The sequence below is a fragment of the Salmo salar genome, chromosome 20 (genome assembly GCF_965601325.2).
Source record: "Salmo salar chromosome 20, fSalSal1, whole genome shotgun sequence".
Classification (NCBI taxonomy): Eukaryota; Metazoa; Chordata; class Actinopteri; order Salmoniformes; family Salmonidae; genus Salmo; species Salmo salar.
The window spans coordinates 75,416,543-75,437,950 of NC_138310.1; the positions used below are offsets into that span (position 1 = coordinate 75,416,543).

General features: G+C 42.9%; 1 protein-coding gene across 6 annotated transcripts; it reads right to left on the reverse strand.

Annotated features, from left to right (window-relative positions):
• Nucleotides 1-5,717: 5,717 nt before the first annotated feature.
• LOC106581353 (lysophosphatidic acid receptor 6) lies at nucleotides 5,718-14,616 on the reverse strand. 6 transcript variants are annotated; one of them, XM_045703942.2, is made up of 4 exons: nucleotides 14,413-14,587; nucleotides 11,487-11,599; nucleotides 11,084-11,324; nucleotides 5,718-9,281 (listed from the first exon to the last, which is right to left on the reverse strand). In XM_045703942.2, exon 4 carries the CDS (start codon nucleotides 9,275-9,277, stop codon nucleotides 8,258-8,260), a length of 1,020 nt encoding a protein of 339 aa, XP_045559898.1. In that variant the 5' UTR covers nucleotides 9,278-9,281; nucleotides 11,084-11,324; nucleotides 11,487-11,599; nucleotides 14,413-14,587; the 3' UTR covers nucleotides 5,718-8,257. The 6 variants fall into 6 exon arrangements, with proteins under 6 accessions (XP_045559898.1, XP_082822850.1, XP_082822848.1 ...); XM_082966724.1 differs by having other exon boundaries at nucleotides 10,889-11,324; XM_082966722.1 differs by having other exon boundaries at nucleotides 9,812-11,324.
• Nucleotides 14,617-21,408: the final 6,792 nt, after the last annotated feature.

Sequence of the window (21,408 nt, forward strand, 5' to 3'; positions counted from 1 at the left end):
GTTTGTCAGAATTTGTGGGTTTTTGTTTGTTCACCCGCCTCTTGAGGATTGACCACAAGTTCTCAATGGGATTAAGGTCTGGGGAGTTTCCTGGCCATGGACCCAAAATATCGATGTTTTGTTCCACGAGCCACTTAGTTATAACTTTTGACTTATGGCAAGGTGCTCCATCATGCTGGAAAAGGCATTGTTCGTCACCAAACTGTTCCTGGATGGTTGGGAGAAGTTCCTCTCGGAGGATGTGTTGGTACCATTCTTTATTCATGGCTGTGTTCTTAGGCAAAATTGTTAGTGAGCCCACTCCCTTGGCTGAGAAGCAACCCCACACATGAATGGTCTCAGGATGCTTTACTGTTGGCATGACACAGGACTGATGATAGCGCTCAACCTATCCCTCAACATAACCAAGACTAAGGAGATGATTGTGGACTACAGGAAAAGGAGCACCGAGCACGTCCCCATTCTCATCGACGGGGCTGTAGTGGAGCAGGTTGAGATCTTCAAATTCCTTTGTGTCCACATCAACAACAAATTATAATGGTCCAAACACACCAAGACAGTCGTGAAGAGGGCACGACAAAGCCTATTCCCCCTCAGGAAACTAAAAAGATTTGGCATGGGTCCTGAGATCCTCAAAAGGTTCTACAGCTGCAACATCGAGAGCATCCTGACCGGTTGCATCACTGCCTGGTACGGCAATTGCTCGGCGTCCGACCACAAGGCACTTCAGAGGGTAGTGCGTACGGCCCAGTACATCAGTGGGGCAAAGCTGCCTGCCATCCAGGACCTCTATACCAGGCGGTGTCAGAGGAAGGCCCTGAAAATTGTCAAAGACCCCAGCCTCCCCAGTCATAGACTGCTCTCTCTACTGCCGCATGGCAAGCGGTACCGGTGTGCCAAGTCTAGGACAAAAAGGCTTCTCAACAGTTTTTACCCCCAAGCCATAAGACTCCTGAACAGGTAACCAAATGGTTACCCAGACTATTTGCATTGTGTGCCCTCCCTCTGCCCCCCTGCTACTCTCTGTTTATCTTATATGCATAGTCACTTTAACTATACATTCATGTACATACTACCTCAATCTTACTGCCAGCAATATCCTTGCCTGTGAAGCCCTTTGAGTACAAAGCAATGATGACGGCACGTGCTTCCTTGCAGGTAACCATTGTTGACAGAGGAAGAACAATGATTCCAAGCACCACCCTCCTTTTGAAGCTTCCAGTCTGTTATTCGAACTCAATCAGCATGACAGAGTGATCTCCAGCCTTGTCCTCGTCAACACTCACACCTGTGTTAACGAGAGAATCACTGGCATGATGTCAGCTGGTCCTTTTGTGGCAGGGCTGAAATGCAGTGGAAATGTTTTTAGGGGATTCAGTTCATTTGCATGGCAAAGAGGGACTATGCAATTAATTGCAATTCATCTGATCACTCTTCATAACATTCTGGAGTATATGCAAATTGCCATCATACAAACTGAGGCAACAGACTTTGTGAAAATTAATATTTGTGTCATTCTCAAAACTTTTGGCCATGACTGTAGTGTGTGGAACTAAGCTTGGAATGTGTTGAGTGCCAGGAAGCGATTACATGTGGCAGGCATTGATAAGGGGAGAGAGCCATGGATTAGTGATGGAGGGGGGTTGAGGTCAGGTCACCTTAAAGGAGAACTAAAAGTTTATTGCCCGTATCACTAGTGTCCTGCCTAGCAGTAAAGAACGATGTTTGTACAGATGGGTAGGAGGAGACTCAGTCTATGAGGAACAGTTAAATTTCAGTGCTTGTGTGAAAATGTTTTTGTCTGAATGCAGCTGTATTGACCCTCTGTGCAGAATTAACTTGGTTAACTTCTTATGGCTGGAATCTCGTTAGCGGGATCGATATGACAACAGCCAGTGAAAGTGCAGGGCGCCAAATTCAAAACAACAAACATCTCATAATTACAATTCCTCAAACATACAAGTATTATACACCATTTTAAAGCTTTACTTCTTGTTAACCCAGCCACAGTGTCTGATTTCAAAAAGGCTTTACGGCGAAAGCAAACCATATAATTATGTTAGGTCAGCGCCTATACACAAAAAAAACGTAGCCATTTTCCAACCAAAGAGAGGAGTCACAAGAAGCAGAAATAGAGATAAAATAAATCACTAACCTTTGATGATCTTCATCAGATGACACTCATCGGACTTCATGTTGCACAATACATGTATGTTTTGTTCGATAAAGTTCATATTTATATCCAAAAATCTCAGTTTACATTGGCGCGTTATGTTCAGTAATGTTTTGCTTCCAAAACATCCGGTGATTTTGCAGAGAGCCACATCAATTTACAGAAATACTCATCATAAATGTTGATGAAAATACAAGTGTTATGCATGGAACTTTAGACAAACTTCTCCTTAATGCAACCGCTGTGTCAGATTTCAAAAGGGCTTTACTGAAAAAGCACACCATGCAATAATCTGAGTACGGCGCTCAGACACAAAAACATGCCATACAATATATCCGCCATCTTGGAGTCAACAATAGTCAGAAATAGCATTATAAATAATCACTTACCTTTGATGATCTTCATCAGAATGCACTCCCAGGAATCCCAGTTCCACAATAAATGTTTGTTTTGTTCGATAAACTCCATCCTTTATGTCCAAATACCTCCTTTTTGTTCGCGCCTTTCAGTTAACAAATCCAAATTCACGACGCGCAGGTCAGACGAATACTAAAAAAATTCCATTACAGTTTGTAGAAACATGTCAAACGATGTATAGAATCAATCTTTAGGATGTTTCTATCATAAATCTGCAATAAAGTTTCAACCAGAGAAATCCTTTGTCTTCAGAAATGCAATGGAACTGAGCTACCTCTCACGTGAGCATGCATGGCTGAGGCTCATGCCCTGCTGGCAGTCCTCTCACTCAATGAGCTCTTATTCTCCCCCACTTCACAGTAGAAGCCTCAAACAAGGTTCTAAAGACTGTTGACATCTAGTGGAAGCCTTAGGAAGTGCAAAATGACCCTACAGATACTGTAGTTTGGATAGGCAATCACTTGAAAAACTACAAACCACTTCCTGTTTGGATTTTTCTCAGGTTTTTGCCTGCCATATGAGTTCTGTTATACTCACAGACATCATTCAAACAGTTTTAGAAACTTCAGAGTGTTTTCTATCCAAATCTACTAATAATATGCACATCTTAGCTTCTGGGCGTGAGTAGCAGGCAGTTTACTCTGGGCACATCAGTCATCCAAGTTACTCAATACTGCCACCATCCATAAGAAGTTTTAAGCTTCATAAGAATTAGAACCTAACAGATGGCGCTGCAAGCAGGGTTCACCACCATTTGTAGTCAAACAAAAGAGTCCAGTGGAGAAGGAGCTGGCAACAAACAAGGTAGGCACAGTTCCTTCACCTGCTTCCACTCATTTTGACATCTTGGGGAGATGAGAATCGTAGGCTGAACAATTATAGGAGGCCCATTGTGTTACGACCGGTCGTAGCTTTGTGGTATATAGTAGGTTGGTTCCTGCTAGTACTATAAAGTATAGGGTAATTCCCGGAAGGTAAACTCCAGAAGGCTGGGATCTGTAAGGTAAGTCCTAGGTGGTAAATCCCAATTGGGTTAGTTCATGTGACTACTATAAGAATAGGCTGAGACCCGGAAGGTAAGCCCGTGCAGGCTGGAACCTGTGAAGGGTAAGTCCTAGGGGGTAAGAAACGGGTGGGGTTGGTTCCCTGCTAAACCTGTAACGATAGGGTGAAAGGCCCAGTCGCAGTGGCCATGAGAGCGCAGGGTGTGAGTGTGTGCGAGTGTGTATGAAGGTTTGAACAAGCTCTTTTATAGGGGTTCGAGCCCAGGTGGGGGCGAGGAGAGGGACGGAAGCTATACTGTTACATTGATGCTGACCCGGATCACTGGTTGCTGCGGAAAAGGAGGAGGTCAAAGGAGTGTGAGTGTAACCGGTGTGAAATGGCTAGCTAGTTAGCGGGGTGCGCGCTAATAGCATTTCAATCGGTGACGTCACTAGCTCTGAGACCTTGAAGTAGTTGTTTCCCATGCTTTGCAAGGGCTGCGGCTTTTGTGGATTCGATAGGTAACGATGCTTTGTGGGAGACTAATGTTGATGTGTGCAGAGGGTCTCTGGTTCGAGCCTAGGTAGGGGCGAGGAGAGGGACGAAAGCAACACTTACATTGGGGCTGTGACCCGGATCACTGGTAACTGGGAGACCGATGGGAGTACAGGGGAGGCTGTTATTCAAATGTCACAAATTAGTGATCTTGCCATAGGAGGAGAGTCTATGTTGTCAGGAAATGACCCATGTGTTGCAGTGTGTATATCCTCAGGTGAAAGCAGCACATGAGGAGCCGGAGATAACCAAGAGCACGGGCTGAATTCTGGAGATTGAGCGTACATCAAGATACACCAGGCTGGGGTGTTGGGACAGTGTTGTTCTGGTCCACACACAGTACTCCTTACAGCACCTGCAGCGTTAAAGATCGTCATATCTCTCCTCGGTGGGTGCAAGTTCTCACGTGAAGTGAGGTCCAGATACATAATGGGTGAGCTTGAAGACACCATGACAGAGGAAGCAGAGCTAAAGAGAGAGAGAGAGCGACTAGATTCCACAGTAGACATGCAGATGGGTTGGGTCTGGGAGGTACTTTAAACATCATAGATGGGTTGGGTTAGCTGCTTTATTGGTTAATAAATCATATGAAAGAGGATAGATGTTGGGGTAATTGTACTCTGAACAACATTTTGAAGGCATTGATGTGAAAGCATATACAGTGCTGAGTTACCTCAAGAGGATGTAGCGTTGATTAGGGATGCGCACTTGCCTATAAGGTGGCAATGTAGGAGATGAGGAACAGAGTGAAAATGACATGGCTTGGGATCACCTCTCGGAACCTGGGGCCGGAAAGGGGAAGACTGGGCGAAAGCATGAGGAGGCTTTTTAGGGTTTTCATTTTTGTGGAATCCAGCAGAAAAGTATCCTGGAGGCATAGAGTCAGGTGAAGAGAGAGAGGGAATTGTCATGGTCTCAGACTTTGTGTTTTCATGCATATATAATTATGCATAGCTTACCACATTGTTAATACTGTTATGTTTTGTGTGTCTGTTTGTTGCTTTCCAAATCTTATGCTATCACTCTTAGGAACTAGAAGGTGAAAGTGGAGAAACTAAAAGCAGCTCCAGCTGAATAGGAGGAAGCCAACAGCTTCAGCTGGAATGTCATTTTGTTGTGTGATGAGAGATGGAAATTAAGATTGTGTTTGTTGTGATCATAGATCAGAGGCCATAAGTCTCTGAGTTTGTAAACCTCATGGTGAATGTTTTGTTATCATTGTTTGTTCATTTATAATCATGTTTTATTATTTTTTGCTCATGTTTTGTTATCATTGTTTGTTCATTTATAAGTAATTTCCAAGTTTAAGTAAGTTGAACAGTAGGAAGCTATTGTTCAAGAGGAGGGACTGTTGGGTTCTGAGAATATGAAATATACTTATTCATGTCACTGATGGAGTGCTGAGGTTTAGAGGGTCTACACCAGAAGTTAATGGTTATAGGAGGAAGGTATATAGTGTGTGCAACTAAGCTTGGAATGTGTGTGCAACTAAGCTTGGAATGTGTTGAGTGCAGGGAAGTGTTGGGGAAGGTTCCTTGTTCCTTGTCAATCATTGGCTTATTGGTGAAATCAGCAATCAGACAATATCTTCTTTAAGTAAATCAATCAAACCTTTATTAATGCAATTGCAGACAGAAGTGGACAACGGAAACACAGCACGCATGTTTCAGAGTAAGTTCTGCAAAATAAAAAAGGTAAAAGTTGCTTTAATATGCTTGCAGTCAACCCCTAGTATTGTAACTGCCTACGTCAACACCTTCTACTCATGAGACCAAGCCCATGCATATACAGTTATACAAACTTGCAGGAGAAAACAATAGCCCAGCAGTAATTTTCCATTCCAGTGTGGCTGATGATGTTTGACTTGTCTCCTATCTATTTACTCCCCTGCAGGGGTCTGTGTCTATGTATCTCTTTTAGCCTTGAGGCACTTTCTCACAGACACTCTGTTTTGACTGCAATGGCTCACATATCTGCTCAGACCATTTCTTATAAGAGGCAGAGACTAGAAAAGAACTGTGGAACAGTATTAAACCTTATAATGAATATATTACTAATCTGTGGTCCAGGGCCCTATAAATGTAGTGGGGGAGGGTCTTATAGCCCTTCCCCTTCTATTCATACAACATAAGCATAATCAATTATTATAATACATCAATCATTTGGTGCAGCCACTATCATGACCCCAAGGTGACCCCATCAGAAGCGATTACATGTGGCAGGATTTGATAAGGGGAGAGAGCTGTGGATTAGTGATGGAGGGGGGTTGAGGTCAGGTCAGGTCCTCTTAACTTTTTAGTGACAGGGGGCAGTATTCGGAAATTCAGATGAATGACATGCCCAAATTAAACTGCCTGCGACTAGGGCCCAGAAGGTAGGATATGCATATTGTTAGTAGATTTGGATAGAAAACACTTTGACGTTTCTAAAACTGTTTGAATGATGTCTGTGAGTATAACAGAACTCATATGGCAGGCAAAAACCTGAGAAACAATCCAACCAGGAAGTGGTTTGTAGTTTTTCAAGTGGTTGCCTTTCCAAACTACAGTGTCTGTGGGGTCATTTTGTACTTCCTAAGGCTTCCACTAGATGTCAACAGTCTTTAGAACCTTCTTTCATGCTTCTACTGTTACTGGGGATAGAATAAGAGCTGACTCAAGCCTGAGACCTATGAGTTGTTTACTGCGCCAGTACGCAGGTGCACCGTTCCTTCTTTTTCCTCTGTAATGAATACGCTATTGTTCGGTTGGAATATTATCAAAGATTTATGTTAAAAAGACCCTAAGGATTGATTATAAACATCATTTGACATGTTTCTACAAACGGTAAGGGAACCTTTTGACTTTTCGTCTCGGGTTTTGCGCTCGCACATTATGCCTTTGGAATAGTGATCTGAATGCACGAACAAAACAGAGGTATTTGGACATAAATATGGAGTTTATCGAACAAAATGAACATTTCTTGTGGCAGTGGGAATCCTGGGAGTGCATTCCGACAAAGATCAGCAAAGCTAAGTGAAGATTTATAATACTATTTCTGAGTTTTGTTGACTCCAGAACTTGGCGGGTAACTGTATAGCTTGCTTTGATGGCTGAGCTCTGTACTCAGAATATTGAACAATGTGCTTTCGCCGTAAAGCTGTTTTGAAATCTGACACAGCGGTTGCATTAAGGAGAAGTGTATCTATAATTCTTTCAATAACTGTTGTAAATTTTATCAACGTTTATGATGAGTATTTTTGTAAATTAATGTGCTCATTCACCGGAAGTTTTGGGAGGCAAAACATTTCTGAATATCACACGCCAATGTAAAATGGGGTTTTTGGATATAAATATGAACTTTATCGAACAAAACACACATGTATTGTGTAACATTGAGTCCTGGGAGTGTCATCTGATGAAGATCATCAAAGATTAGTGATTCATTTTAGCTGTAGTTCTGGTTTTTGTGACGCCTCTCCTTGCTTGGAAAATGGCTGTGTGGTTTTTCTTGTTTAGGCGCTGTCCTAACATAATCTAATGTTATGCTTTCGCAGTAAAGCCTTTTTGAAATCGGACAATGTGGTTGGATTAACGAGAAGTGTATCTTTAAAATGGGATATAATAGTTGTATGTTTGAGAAATTTGAATTATGAGATTTTTGTTGTTTTGAATTTGCCGCCCTGCTATTTCACTGGCTGTTGGCAGTGTGTCCCGCGGGACGCTAGCGTCCCACATGTCCCAGAGAGGTTAAGGGAGAAATAAAAGTTTATGGCCCGTATCACTAGTGTCCTGCCTAGCAGTAAAGAATGATGTTTGTACAGATGGGTAGGAGGAGACTCAGCCTACGAGGAACAGTTAAATATCAGTGCTTGTGTGAAAATGTTTTTGTATGAATGCAGCTGTATTGACCCTCTGGGCAGAATAAACTTGGTTAAGCTTTCATAAATGTCCTTTGAGTTTTTTACTCTGAAAATTAGAACCTAACACCAGTCATTCATTCTTCGAGAGTCTTTCTCCTCTCTGTTGTGGAGATCTGAGTTTCCGTTTCCCAGATAGAGGTGATAGCCATCCATCTACAGGGAAATCGCCTCCACCCTGCTCTCCACATTGCTCTCCACTCCAATAAACCACATCTCTCTAGCAAGTTCTATCGATCTCCAGTGACCTGAGTGTCTGATCCTGTCTCTCCGGGTCCCTTGACCATGATGTTGTCCATCGGATGCTGGTTGATTTCCCCGGGCTTTGCCACGTTGTTCCCTCTAGTGGACATCCTCCTCCTCTCCTGGCTGGCAGTCAGCAGGTTCTCCTTCAGGATGAAGTAGTAGCAGACCCCGTCCGTCAGACAGTTGACACTGCCCAGACAGGTGCTGATGTGGACGAAGTCTCTGAGGGGGTTGATGACGTCTGGGTTCTCTGTGCGGTTCTTGGCCAGGAAGTAGACGACTGCAGCCACGTGGTAGGGGATGAAGCACAGCATGAAGGCCACCAGGTTGCTCAGGACGATCTTCACAGACTTGTTGTCCCTCACCTTCTTGTCCAGCGGGTTCCGACGCCGCATGTCACTCAGGATCTGCATCACGCGCACCGAGAAGAACAACATAGTGACAGTGCTGATTGTGAACACCGTCTCCATGGCGACAATGATCCATTTCTTCCCCCAGGTTTCCCTGGAGAATCCCTCGAAACACCTGGTTTCATTGTTGTTGTGGAGGCTAGTGGTGTTTTTGTTGTGTAGCTCATAGACGGGTGTGGTGAAAGCGAATACCGTCACCCACACAGCCAGGCATACCAGGGCAGCCTTCCGTGGCGAGCGCAGACGTTTGCCGTTGAATGGAAACCGCAGAGAAACATATCGGTCGCCCGAGATGCACACGATCAGTACGATGCTCCCATAGATGTTGACGAACACCAGGCTCTCCAGGAAGGTGCAGAAGCCCATGCTCAGGCCCCAGGTGCGGCCGAAAGCGTATATCTTGAAGGGCAGAGAAAAGATGAGAAGGATGTCGTTGATGATCAGACTGCTGAGGTACACTGTGGACTCAGTCCATCGACGGATCCTGAAGAGGAGGAGCCACAGGGTGGCCAGGTTGAGGGGTAAACCCACCACGAATGTGGGGACGTAGACAATCCATTGTATATAGCACACGTCCCTTTCACACAGTGGCATTTTACTGCAAACAGAGAGGGAAATAGAATACGCATATAAATGTCATTGCACTTTCACTTATGAAATAAATCAAATCAAATTGTATTGATCACATACACATATTTAGCAGATGTTATTGCAGGTGTAGCAAAATGCTTGTGTTCCTAGCTCCAACAGTGCAGTAGTATCTAATAGTTCGCAAAAATACACACTAATCTAAAAGAAAAATAATTCAATTTAGAAATATAAAAATATTAGTTTGAGCTATGTCGGAGTGGCATTGACTAAAATACAGCAGAATAGAATACAGTATATACATATGAGATGAGTAAAGCAGTATGTAAACATTATTTAAACATTATTAAAGTAACTAGTGTTCCATTCTTAAAGTGGCCAGTGATTACATGTCTATGTATGTAGGGCAGCAGCCTCTAAGGTACAGGGTTATGTAACCGGGTGGAAGCTGGCTAGTGATGGCTATTTAACAGTCTGATGTCTTGAGATAGAAGCTGTTTTTCAGTCTCTCGGTCCCAGCTTTGATGCACCTGTACTGACCTCGCAATCTGGATGATAGCGGGGTGAACAGGCAGTGGCTCGGGTGGTCCTTAATGATCTTTTTGGCCTTGCTGTGACATCGGGTGCTGTAGGTGTCCTGGAGGGCAGGTAGTTTGCCCCCGGTAATGCGTTGGGCAGACTGCACCGCCCTATGGAGAGCTCTGCAGTTGTGGGCGGTGCAGTTGCCGTACCAGGCGGTGATACAGCCCGATAGGATGCTCTCAATAGTGCATCTGTAAAAGTTTTAGGGGCCAAGACAAATTTCTTAATCCTCCTGAGGGCGCTGTTGCGTCTTCTTCACCACACTGTCTGTGTGGGTGGACCATTTCAGATCATCAGTGATGTGTACGCAGAGGAACTTGAAGCTTTCCACCTTCTCCACTGCAGTCCAGTTTATGTGGATAAGGGCTTGCTCCCTCTGCTGTTTCCTGAAGTCCACGATCAGCTCCTTTGTTTTGTTGATGTTGAGTGAGAGGTTATTTTCCTGGCACCACTCTCCCAGGTCCCTCACCTCCTCCCTGTAGGCTGTCTCGTCATTGTTGGTAATCAGGCCTACTACTGTTGTGACGTCTGTAAACTTGATGATTGAATTGGAGGTGTGTGTGGCCACGCAGTCATGTGTGAACAGTGAGTACAGGATGGGGCTGAGAATGCTTCCCTTGTTGGGCGCCAGTGTTGAAGATCAGCGAAGTGGAGGTGTTGTTTCCTACCTTCACTACCTGGGGGCGGACTGTTTGGATGTCCAGGACCCAGTTGCACAGGGCGGGGTTCAGACCCAAGGCCCAGAGCTTAATGATGAGCTTGGAGGGTATTATGGAGTTGAATGCTGAGCTATAGTCAATGAACAACATTCTTACATAGGTATTCCTTTTGTCCAGATGGGAGAGGGCGGTGTGCAGTGTGATGGAGATTGCATTGTCTGTGGACCTATTGGGGTCCACAGATGCAAATTGCAAATTGAAGTGGGTCTAGGGTGGCAGGTAAGGTAGAGGTGATATAATCCTTAACTAGCCTCTCAAAGCCCTTCATGATGACAGAAGTGAGTGCTATGGGGCGATAATCATTTAGTTCAGTTACCTTTGCTTTCTTGGGTACAGGAACAATGGTGGACATCTTGAAGCAAGTGGGAACAGCAGATTGAGATAGGGAGAGATTGAATATGTCCGTAAACACTCCAGCCAGCTGGTCTGCGCATGCTCTGAGGACGCGGCTAGGGATGCCGTCTAGGCTGGCAGCCCTGCGAGGGTTAACACGTTTCAATGTCTTACTCACTTCGGCCATGGAGAAGGAGAGTCCACAGTTCTTGGTAGCGGGCCGTGTCGGTGGCACTGTGTTATCCTTAAAGCGGGCGAAGAAGGTGTTTAGCTTGTCCAGAAGCAAGACATCGTTGTCCGCGACGTGGCTGGTTTTCTCTTTGTAGTCTGTGATTGTCTGTAAACCCTGCCATCGGCTCTAAGAACCGGCTCTTGTAGGTGAACGTTGGGAGCTGGCTCGCATATCAGAAGAGCTGAATCTATTTATAAAAATATAAAAAAATGAAGATATGAATAATCAAAAGATTGAAATTAATAGAATTAACTAATTCAAAGAACGGAAAAATAAATAAAATAATATAGGCCTAAATGCTCAAGCGCGCACACACATTCGTTCTGTTTGCTCAGACTAACAGCCTCACCTGTTTTTCCTGTCAATCAGACACACAGTGTCAACCAAAGATGCGTGAGGGAGGGCCGAGCCAACACACTCACAGTCACACACTTAGCAGCCGAGGAGAGAGAAGAAGGACAGCTGTGAAAACAACAGCTGGAAAATGAGTCGGAAGCACAGTAGCATTTGGATGCATTTTAAGAATGTAGACAATGTTAGACACAGTGTAGAATTTGCCAAAACAAATCTCATATAAAGCCGGTTCTACGCACAACCTACACCGGCATATGCGAACTGTGCACCCAACTGTGAAGCTAGCTGTAGCGGAGCTTCGAGAATCTAGCGGGCCTGCTAGTGATAGTGGTGGAGCCAGCACCTCCACACGTGGAGATGTGTCCACTCAGTCAAGTAGGCCTACTCCGCGTCCCACAGCAACGCAGTCTTCTATGGACCAGTTTATGCCAAAGTCTATGTCTGTAGCAAAACAAGGCCAAATTGATATTGCATTTGCTAAAATTATTGCCACCGATTTCCAGCCATTTTCGATCGTGGAGGACAGAGGTTTTAGAAACTATAGCAATAGTCTAAATCCAATGTACACAATTCCAAGCAAGAAAACCCTTTCAAAATCACTTATTCCACATCTGTACAAAAGCACATAGGCTTCAGTGTGGGAAAGAGTCCAAAAAGCTACTGCAGTTTGCCTTACCAGTGACTGCTGGACATCAAAGGTAACCACTTCTTACATGTCAGTTACATGTCAATTCATTGAAGATTTTTTGATGTCTAGCTGTCTTCTGGACTGCTTTGAGTTCAGCGACAGACACACCTCAGAGAACTTGGCAGAGGAACTGTTGAGAGTGACCAGAGAATGGCAGTAGATGGAAAAGTGGTCTGTTGTGTTAGCAACAATGCAGCTAACATAACCAAAGCCATGAAAATGTTTAAATGGACCCATCATCCATGTCTTGCCCACACAATCAACCTGATTGTAAGAGATGCTCTGAAGGTGATGAAGCCCACTGTGGACAAAGGGAAAGCAGCTGTGGAATACTTCCACAGGAGCACAGTAGGTGCTGAAAAACTAAAGTCTACACAACGCCAGATGGGGATGCCTAAGCTGAGGCCTAAACAAGACTGAACTACAAGTTGGAATTCAACATTTTATATGTTGAAGCGGTTTCTTGAGTCAAAGGATGCCATCATCTCTACCCTGGCCATTGGCAATGCACCTGTTGAATGTCTGACCCAAGAGGAATGGGAGGTGGTGGAGGAGGTGTGCAGAGTCCTGGAACCCTTTGAGCTGGTCACTGTGGAGATCAGTGGAGACAGGTACAGTAAGCAGTTATTACTACATCATTATTTAATCCAGTATTATATATGTATATGAGCCGTAAATGAGAATGCAGTATCAGTAGACAAAACATGAACCTGAACTAATAAGTTACTGTTCTCTCTTTTCAGCTATGTGACAACCTCAAAAATGATACACATGTGTAAGGGTCTGCAGCGAATCACAGCCAGCCGCCAGAGAGAAGCAAATGTAACCACACGACATGTGAAACCGCTGCACTTGACCCCTGGTTTAAGAAGTTAGCCTTCAGTGATGCCAGAGCGATTGATGAGGTTATTCAAAGAATAACCTCAGCAGCAGGGAGGGACAGCCCCAACAGTCAGCTGGCTCAGGCACCAGGGCAACAGGAAGGAGAGGGAGCAGATGGAGCAGAAGCACCAGCAGTAGTGCCACAAACGTCTGCTGTTTGGATGCTGTTTGACGAGAGAGCAACTGGGGATGCAGCACGAAGGAATCCCTCAGCAGATGCCATAATGGAGGTCCGATCCTATTTGGAGGAGCCCCTCCTCCATCTGCAGATCCTCTGAGCTGGTGGAAGAACAAGGCCTCTGTCTACCCACAGTTTACTGAAGTCATGACAGGGAGACTCTGCATAGTGGCCACATCCGTTCCCTCTGAGAGGGTCTTCTTGAAAACGGGACAAATAATTACTGAGAGAAGAAACCGCATCAGCCCCTCGAAAGTGAGGCAGCTTGTATTTCTGAATGCAAATCTCTCATAAAAGCAAAATATGGTCAGCATTGCTGTGTGCTGCTGATTATAACATGGCAATAAAGAAGAGAGAGAAAAGAGGAACCAGTTTAATGTTTTAAGCGGGATGCTGCAGTTTTGCACATTGTTATTTATTTTTCTTTGATATGGTGCAATATTCTATTATTATGTTCAGATTGTATTCGTTTTGAAGTGTTACATTTATATGCACTTTGTTTATATACATTAAAAAAGTTATACTTTAAATGCACATGTGTAATAGCATCCTTCTTTGTTACATGTATTTCAATTTGTGGGATGCTGCAGTTTTGCAAATTGTTATTTATTTTTCTTTGATATGGTGCAATATTCTATTATACTGTTCAGATTATATTCATTTTGAATGGTTAGATTTATATGCACTTTGTTTATATACATTAAAAAGTTATACTATAAATGCAAATGTTTAATAGCATTCTTTTTCATAACAAACCAATGCATTTGTAAATACATTGTGGTTAGGGTAGAGTATGATTTCCTTTAATAATTTAATTAGAATTGTTATAACACCAATCATAGTCAAACTATCACAATCTGTTTGACTTGACTTTGGTGAGCTGAGTTGAAAGAGCCGGAATGCCCATCACTACTGTATAGGTCTGAACAGTGTGACTTTTCCCCATTGTAGAAAGTGCCTGTGTTTAAAATGTATTTCCATTGTTTTAGGGATAGTGACATTTAAATGTGTCTAGAGGATTTAAGATTATACGACATCTCACAACAGCATAGCAGAAACCGCGGGTGAATGTAAATGTATGATGTGCTTTTAATTCTATAAAGCATGCAGTGACGAACTGGGAGCAAAACTCCTGTCCAAAAGTATTACAGTAGGCTACAGAAAAACACTCACCGAAGTCGTGTTGGGATAATTATCTCGTCTCCACTAGAACCAAACCTTTTGGCTTCAATACTTGTTTGGTAAGACACACTTTAACCTACAATAGACAGCCTGTCATGCCAATACTTCTTCCTCTGATTTATAGTGAAACCGTTGAACCCCCCCCACCCCCCAAAAAAACGGAACTGCACTGCACTGCACCTGCAATCTGCTATAGGCTAGTTTTGCTTTTGTTGACTAGATTGCATAGTTAAAGGAAGACAGTCATCAAGTATTGTGTGGTTTAAGCACATACCATGGAAAACAGTTTCTGCGTAGGCCACGCTCACGTGGTTTAGCATGCTCTGTTGTTTTTTGATGTGAAACTTTTCACTGCCTTTGTAAGATGTGTATGTTAACAGAAGGTGTTTCCCATTGATATAATTATTTACGTTTCCTACGCAGGTTGGAGTTTTTCTTTTAGTATTTTCTAGAAGAAACCAAGCTGTATACAAAAAGTTTTTCAATTGTAAATCTTATCATTGTCATTGCTAATGCACACATTCACATACAGTATGAGTGAGTGGGTGACTGTCTGGAAAAGTCTGAAACAGTGAAATATAATGTTATCGTTTCATACAAAGAGGCACTAGAGGGAGCCACGGGAACAGTCCGGGAACATCTTGAGTACACTGTCAGGAGCCAACTAAAATTCATGTTTGCCTGTGTGTGTGTGTTTGAAATATGACTACTAAATATGTAATCTAGCTCTCTGGAAACTAGGGTTCTTGCCTGAAAGTAGAAGTAGACTTTTTCCTGAGAGGTCTGTCTGATACTGTAGTGCAGAGAACAATGTCCTTACGACATACATCACCACCACTACCACATCCTCATTTCATTTCCATCTCACTTTTCCTACTTTGAATGAGTGATCTTCCAGTCTATGTAGGACCAAGACGGCCAAAATCAAAAAATAAATGAATACATAAATAAATCCATAAATATATATGCAGGTAAATGTAAAAATAAATGAATGACCTTGGAGAGAGTACGAAGATCGACTTCACATGCATAGTTTCTATGACACAGACACTACGCAATATGGCTACACGAATGCAAGAGATAGCCAGAGATTTGAGAGTGTTGGCTAACCATGCTGAAAATGCTTGTGCTGAATCTGATTATTTACTTTTTCGTGTGGAGTCTCTGGCTGACAATTAGTTCCAGTTAGCTGCATGTACTGACACAGAGATTGACTTTGTAGCGTTCAGCAATTTGGTAACCAAACAGGTCTCCAACCCATTGTTAAATCCTGCTGCAAAGTCACTGGTGTGCTCCTCCGTATCCAGGCCTCGTTCTACGAGCAAACTCTCATCATCTTGGGGGACGTCACCCATCCCCTCCATTCTCAGTTGAAGTCATGCCACTGGGGTGGCGCCTGCGCTGCATTAAGTGCTCTACTAACCGCCACAGAGCAACGTTTATGCCAGAGGCCTATTCAACAAGCTGGGACAATGATCAGGATGTATTTGTTATAGATTTACTACTAATTCACTCATCATGTCCATTTGCGTTACTGTCTTGAAGACTTGTGTAAAGCCAATGTAAAATGTCAGTCGAAGAAAAAATAACACATCCATCCAGTGATTGAAGAGTGAAGATTATTTTGACTATGTTAGATGGGACCTTTAATATTCCAGTAAACGAAGCAATGCAATTTCTTTATTACAGATGGCGATTTGTAGTTCATGGTGGCATTGACGGTTTTAGCCATCTAATCGTGTACCTCAGCGCCGCCACCAACAACCGGGCCTCAACGGTGATGAACCGCTTCCTTGAAGCAGTCAACACCTATGGAGTGCCATCACGCGTTAGGTCTGACAAAGGAGGAGAAAATGTTCAAGTGGCACACTTCATGGTGTCCACCAGAGGTCTAAACAGGGAATTCCCATCTCACTGGTAGAAGTACACACAACCAGAGGTATAATCATTTTTGTAATAATTGTGTATATTTTCATACTTCTTCAAATCAACCTTATTAGCTTAAACGGCCAATTGTGTTTTGTTAATTTGCAGATAAACCTTTTTAAGACGCAAATGAGTTATTAGATTGATATTGTGGTTATGTTAGGTTTGTGTTAGGTCACATGCTAAATTGCTCTGATTAGTAAACATTCTTACAACTTTTTTGCATAGAAAGAGTTGTGACTGTAGACAACTGTGGTGATTTTATGAATAACAATAATAACATATCTCTCTCCCCCAACTCTTTCTCTCACACTCTTCTGCTTTTCTGCTTTGTCTCTTTATCCAGGATAGAAGGACTGTGGAGGGATGTCTTTGAGGGAGTGTTTGCCTTCTTCTAGACTTCTATCTGCAACCCGGAGAGGGAGGGTGTACTCAACCTAGATGAAGAGATCCACATCTATACCCTGCACTGGAGCTGCCTTCCACAAATCCAAAGGCACCTGCAGTTCTTCAAGGACGGCTGGAACCACCATCGACTGCGCTCTGAGGGGAATCAGTCACCACTGCAGCTATGGATTCAGAATCAACGTGAGGGATATCATGACCCGTCCAGGTTTGTACTTCAGTGTTAGCAAGTACACTTCTAATGCATAACACACACATTTGTACGTATGAATAAGTATGAATGTAAGCAGTAATCAATGATGCAAATAATAATATAATTAAATTGGTAAACATTATTTTACCACATTTTATTTAACATGATTAGAGATAAATTGCAACTACCTGTGGTAAACATTTTTACACTGCAAGCAAACATTGTATTGCCAAATGACCTTGTTCTATTGTGCTTGGCATTCCTTTATTATTTGCATAAAATAGACATGTTCATATTTTACTGTTGATCTCACATTAGGTTGACATGGAATACGGCCTTGACTGGGGAGGTCCTTATGGTCACTATCATGAAGGAGTCACAGTCCCTGAGGTTCAGCTTCCACGGCCATTGACTGACATGGAAGTGCACACATTGCCAGATGCGCAAGGTTCTTTTTCCAACGTCTTAAATGTCTATAGTGAGACAGTTGCCATATTATCAGATATAATTGGAGATGTTTAAAAGCCCGGGTCTGAGAATTGAATTGATTTTAGTATTTGGATTGGTCAAACTATCTCCAAGAGAATTTCAAATTCTGATAGTTTCTATGTAACAGCAAATTCTGTTTGAGCTGTTTTGGCTGTTCTCACTGAGTCATTCACACTGAGAGCAGGTCGGAGTCTGGGAGTCCCCCACGCGAGGTGCAATTGTCTGCAAATAACATGCAATTGACTGATAAGACAAGTGCTATCTATTATGATACAAACAAGCTGTGATTTCTGACAGAAAATTAGTAGGCTTTAGCTAAAGAAGGTTATTTACAAATTGATGGAAATTTGAACATTTGAGTGCCACTCATTCAAACTCATCATGCAACAAGCAAAACACTCTAATAAGAAACAATAAGCTGAACAGTGAGTCAGATGGTACTCTGTAAAATGTGTTGTATATGGCTGATTTTACCTCCCAAAAGAATGAGCGAATGTGACGTAAAATCCATCATCGATTGTCTGACAACTTGTCTAGGGCGTATTCATTTGCCGAAGTGCTTTACTTTTGTGCTGTTCTGTGAAAAAACTGTCATCACCAATTTTGAGTTTGCCTTTAAAAATCTGATTTAAAATCTGATTTAAGCCCAAAGTACATCAGGAGGAAGCATGGTAAACAAACATTACTGATGCTTACTTGTGGAGCCTTTAGAAAGGGTGTTCAATAACCGCTCAATTCTATTCTTTCATTTGAATTTGTACAGTTTGCCCTGTCCTCATTGACTATCTCAGTAAAACTGCGGTGAGAAACAGTCAATAAGACATGCTGCTGTCTTTACACTAGTGAGCAGACAGACCGTCTGAGCAGTTCAACTAAAGAGTAGAACAATAAGTGTCACTTCAACTTCAGCTGAATGTCTTCTTCATGACTGTTTAAAAAATACATGAAAACATTTATTTCTGGTGATGTACGTCGAACTATCAATCATGCCCCTCCTGAGACAAGCAAACTCAAAATACCACCCTCACCATGACCATATCACACACTGTAATGACCATTGTAGTCCTTTTATTCCTCAGTGCTATCTATGCTGTAATAATCTGGGGCGAACACTGCAACAGTGTGGAAAGGCTTGCCGACACAGCCTGCTCTCCACAGACCCCCAGAACACAGAGACAACGGCCTCTGGAGCAACTTGTGATTTCAATTTGAGCCAGGCCACGGAATGAGGACATCACATCACAGCGTGGGGAGCAAGGGATGGAACGTGAGCGGGGGCCCCAAACAGGAGCAGGTGCTCCAAACCCTATCAAGACCAACTGAAGCCAGTCACCTTGGTAGGGCACACTAATACATGTACCGTAATTTCCGGACTATAAGCCGCAACTTTTTTCTCACGCTTTGAACCTCGCGGCTTAAACAATGAAAAAAAAAATGTCTCCAAAAAAACATTCTGTGACGTGCTCAGTTTTTTTGGCGGCATGAAGCTTTCATTAGACCAATGAAATTGCCGAACGGGTTAAGGTCAAAACATTTTTTGTTTACTGTTTAGATTAAATCGAGCGCTCTCAAACTTCCCATCATTCTGATTACGGTAGTCATTTTGTCACCCTCATCATGGCAAAGAGACGGAGAAATGCATATGATGCAGCTTTCAAGTTGAAGGCGATTGATCTGGCTGTTGGAAAAGGAAATAGAGCTGCTGCACGGGAGCTTGGTCTTAATGAGTCGATGATAAGACGTTGGAAACAGCAGCGTGAGGAATTGACTCAGTGCAAAAAGACAACTAAAGCTTACTGCTAATTTTTAGTTACAAGCCGTGTTTTGTTAAAGCCTATTTATTTTTGTTACAAGCCGTATTTCGTTAAAGCCTATTTATTTTTATTACAATCCGTGTTTCGTTAATGCCTGTGTAAAGTTAATTTGTTTCAATATACCAGTAGGCACCTGCGGCTTATAGACATGTGCGCTCAATAGTCCGGAAATTACGGTAAATGGGCCTCTCCCTTTTCACTCTCTGACTCTTTCACACTAGACTGTATCATTTTCTTCCTTAAATGTTTGGACTCCGAGGGAAGTTTGTTATAAGGTGTTAGTGGAAGTGCAAGTGGAGCGACCCCAAATCTGGCTTCTGTTACAATACACTACATCAGGTTTATTCAGTGTCAGGATTCCCTGGGCTAAAGCCCTTATCATCGCCTTGAAACACCGCCATCTCTCATCAGGAGAGTTCAGGGGTCAAACGGCTGCACTGCCCGTCTACTGTCAGATTTCTAACACTGGGGAGGTCTTGAGACACAGCTCACATGTTCATCCCTGTGTGTGACAGGAAACACTGTCTACTGGGTGCTGAATTAAACCGTTGGTCTTAATTATCCTTGTGACTCCAATGTGATAGTGTAAATCAATCAAATGATGTTAATGCAACAGTATACACAGTTCACTGCAATTACCTGCAGTCACATATTCTCAAAGTCCCCAAATAATGGATTCATGATATACTGGATCCTACGGTATTAATGAACTGTGCCAAAGGCCTTGCAGCATATTTCAATATAAAGAAAAGGCAGAGGGCTGAAAAAGAGTAATGTTTTATCACTCTGTCCCAGTTTGAACATTTATACAGCTTTAGAGCTATAGTTTCCATGTCTTACAGTACAAGGCAGAGAAGACTTCCTAACTGCAGAGTGCACGCAGTCATAATTTGTTGTTTATTCAGAAGGGCTTGTCCTTCCTAAAACTTGTTAAATTCGAGGGAACTCGGTAATTACGCAGAAACATTTACAAATTCCAATGTTTTTCTAAGGAAGTGAGACATAACAAGGCAGAAAGATGCCGGTTTGAATTTAGAACATTGCTTTGGCTTGGATCTGGCCCCTTACCCATGGGCATGCTACATTTAAGTCACTGGCTGGTTTTTAGCATTTAGGCCACCCAGATTTCCCCTGGCCTCTGCGTTAATTCCTCAAAACAGTATTTGACCTGTTCAGTTGAATTATACAAGCCAGTGTACACAGGCAGTTGGGATGCCCATGTACTGAACCCTGTACACTTTTGAATATTTTTCAGAATTAATTTCAGCTTTCAGAATCCATTTTTCATTTCATTGCGGCCTCTGGTGTCCTGCTCCTCTCAGACCCAGTTCACGGCAATAAAGAAACCCCTCATCTGGTGAAAAAGTGGAGGTATGTATCTTTATCAGGCCTTTGAGACTCTGGACCTTATGAACACCAATGTTGGTTAATATGCATCAGGCGCTTTATTGCAGAAAACGGGAGCAAAGTGGTTCCAGCGGAGCCGCAGGCAGGTGAAGGTCATGTTAAACTGGACGAGCGATGGGCCTCGTTTGTCAAGGGCACCTCTAACGTTGATTGGCCAGTTGAGACACCTTCTCCCTCAGTGTGGCGGGAAACATATTTCAGGGTAAATGCAGTCATATCGAGTGGATATGTTGTACATATATAAAAAATATTCAAACATCAGATGAAGCATCAGTTTTTTATTTCAGTCTCTTGTACAGTTTGAGGGTAACTTGCCTTACAGTTCACCTTGTAGTGCAGCCAGGCATAGAACAAGTGCATGGGAATTCTGATATACCACACAATATTCCTTAATACAGTATGTTTCCCACAGTTGGAAAACCCCGCCTGGCTTCAAAAGTAAAATTGTTTATAAAGAGGCGTTGTTAGTCACAATTAGCATTGACAGGACTTTTAAATAGGGATAATGGGAGTAGATATGGAGGGTAGGCCTTTGAACTGGCCCCAGCTTCAGGTTCCTCCTCCAATAGGATCTAGAATGCATCTGCCTGCAAGGCCATTGGGAATTGACGAGGTAGTGAGCAATACCTTTAATCTAGCTCTCTCTAATCTTTCAAATTGTACAGCTTTGATTTTTTTGGTTAACCATTACCGTTAGAATGTAGAATGTAAAATGTAAGCCACTTTATCAAAGTGTCTGTATCACTGTTTACT

Excerpts from the sequence above, each read along its gene's own strand:
- LOC106581353 (XM_045703943.2), bottom strand. The coding sequence starts at position 9,277 with ATGCCACTGTGTGAAAGGGACGTGTGCTATATACAATGGATTGTCTAC.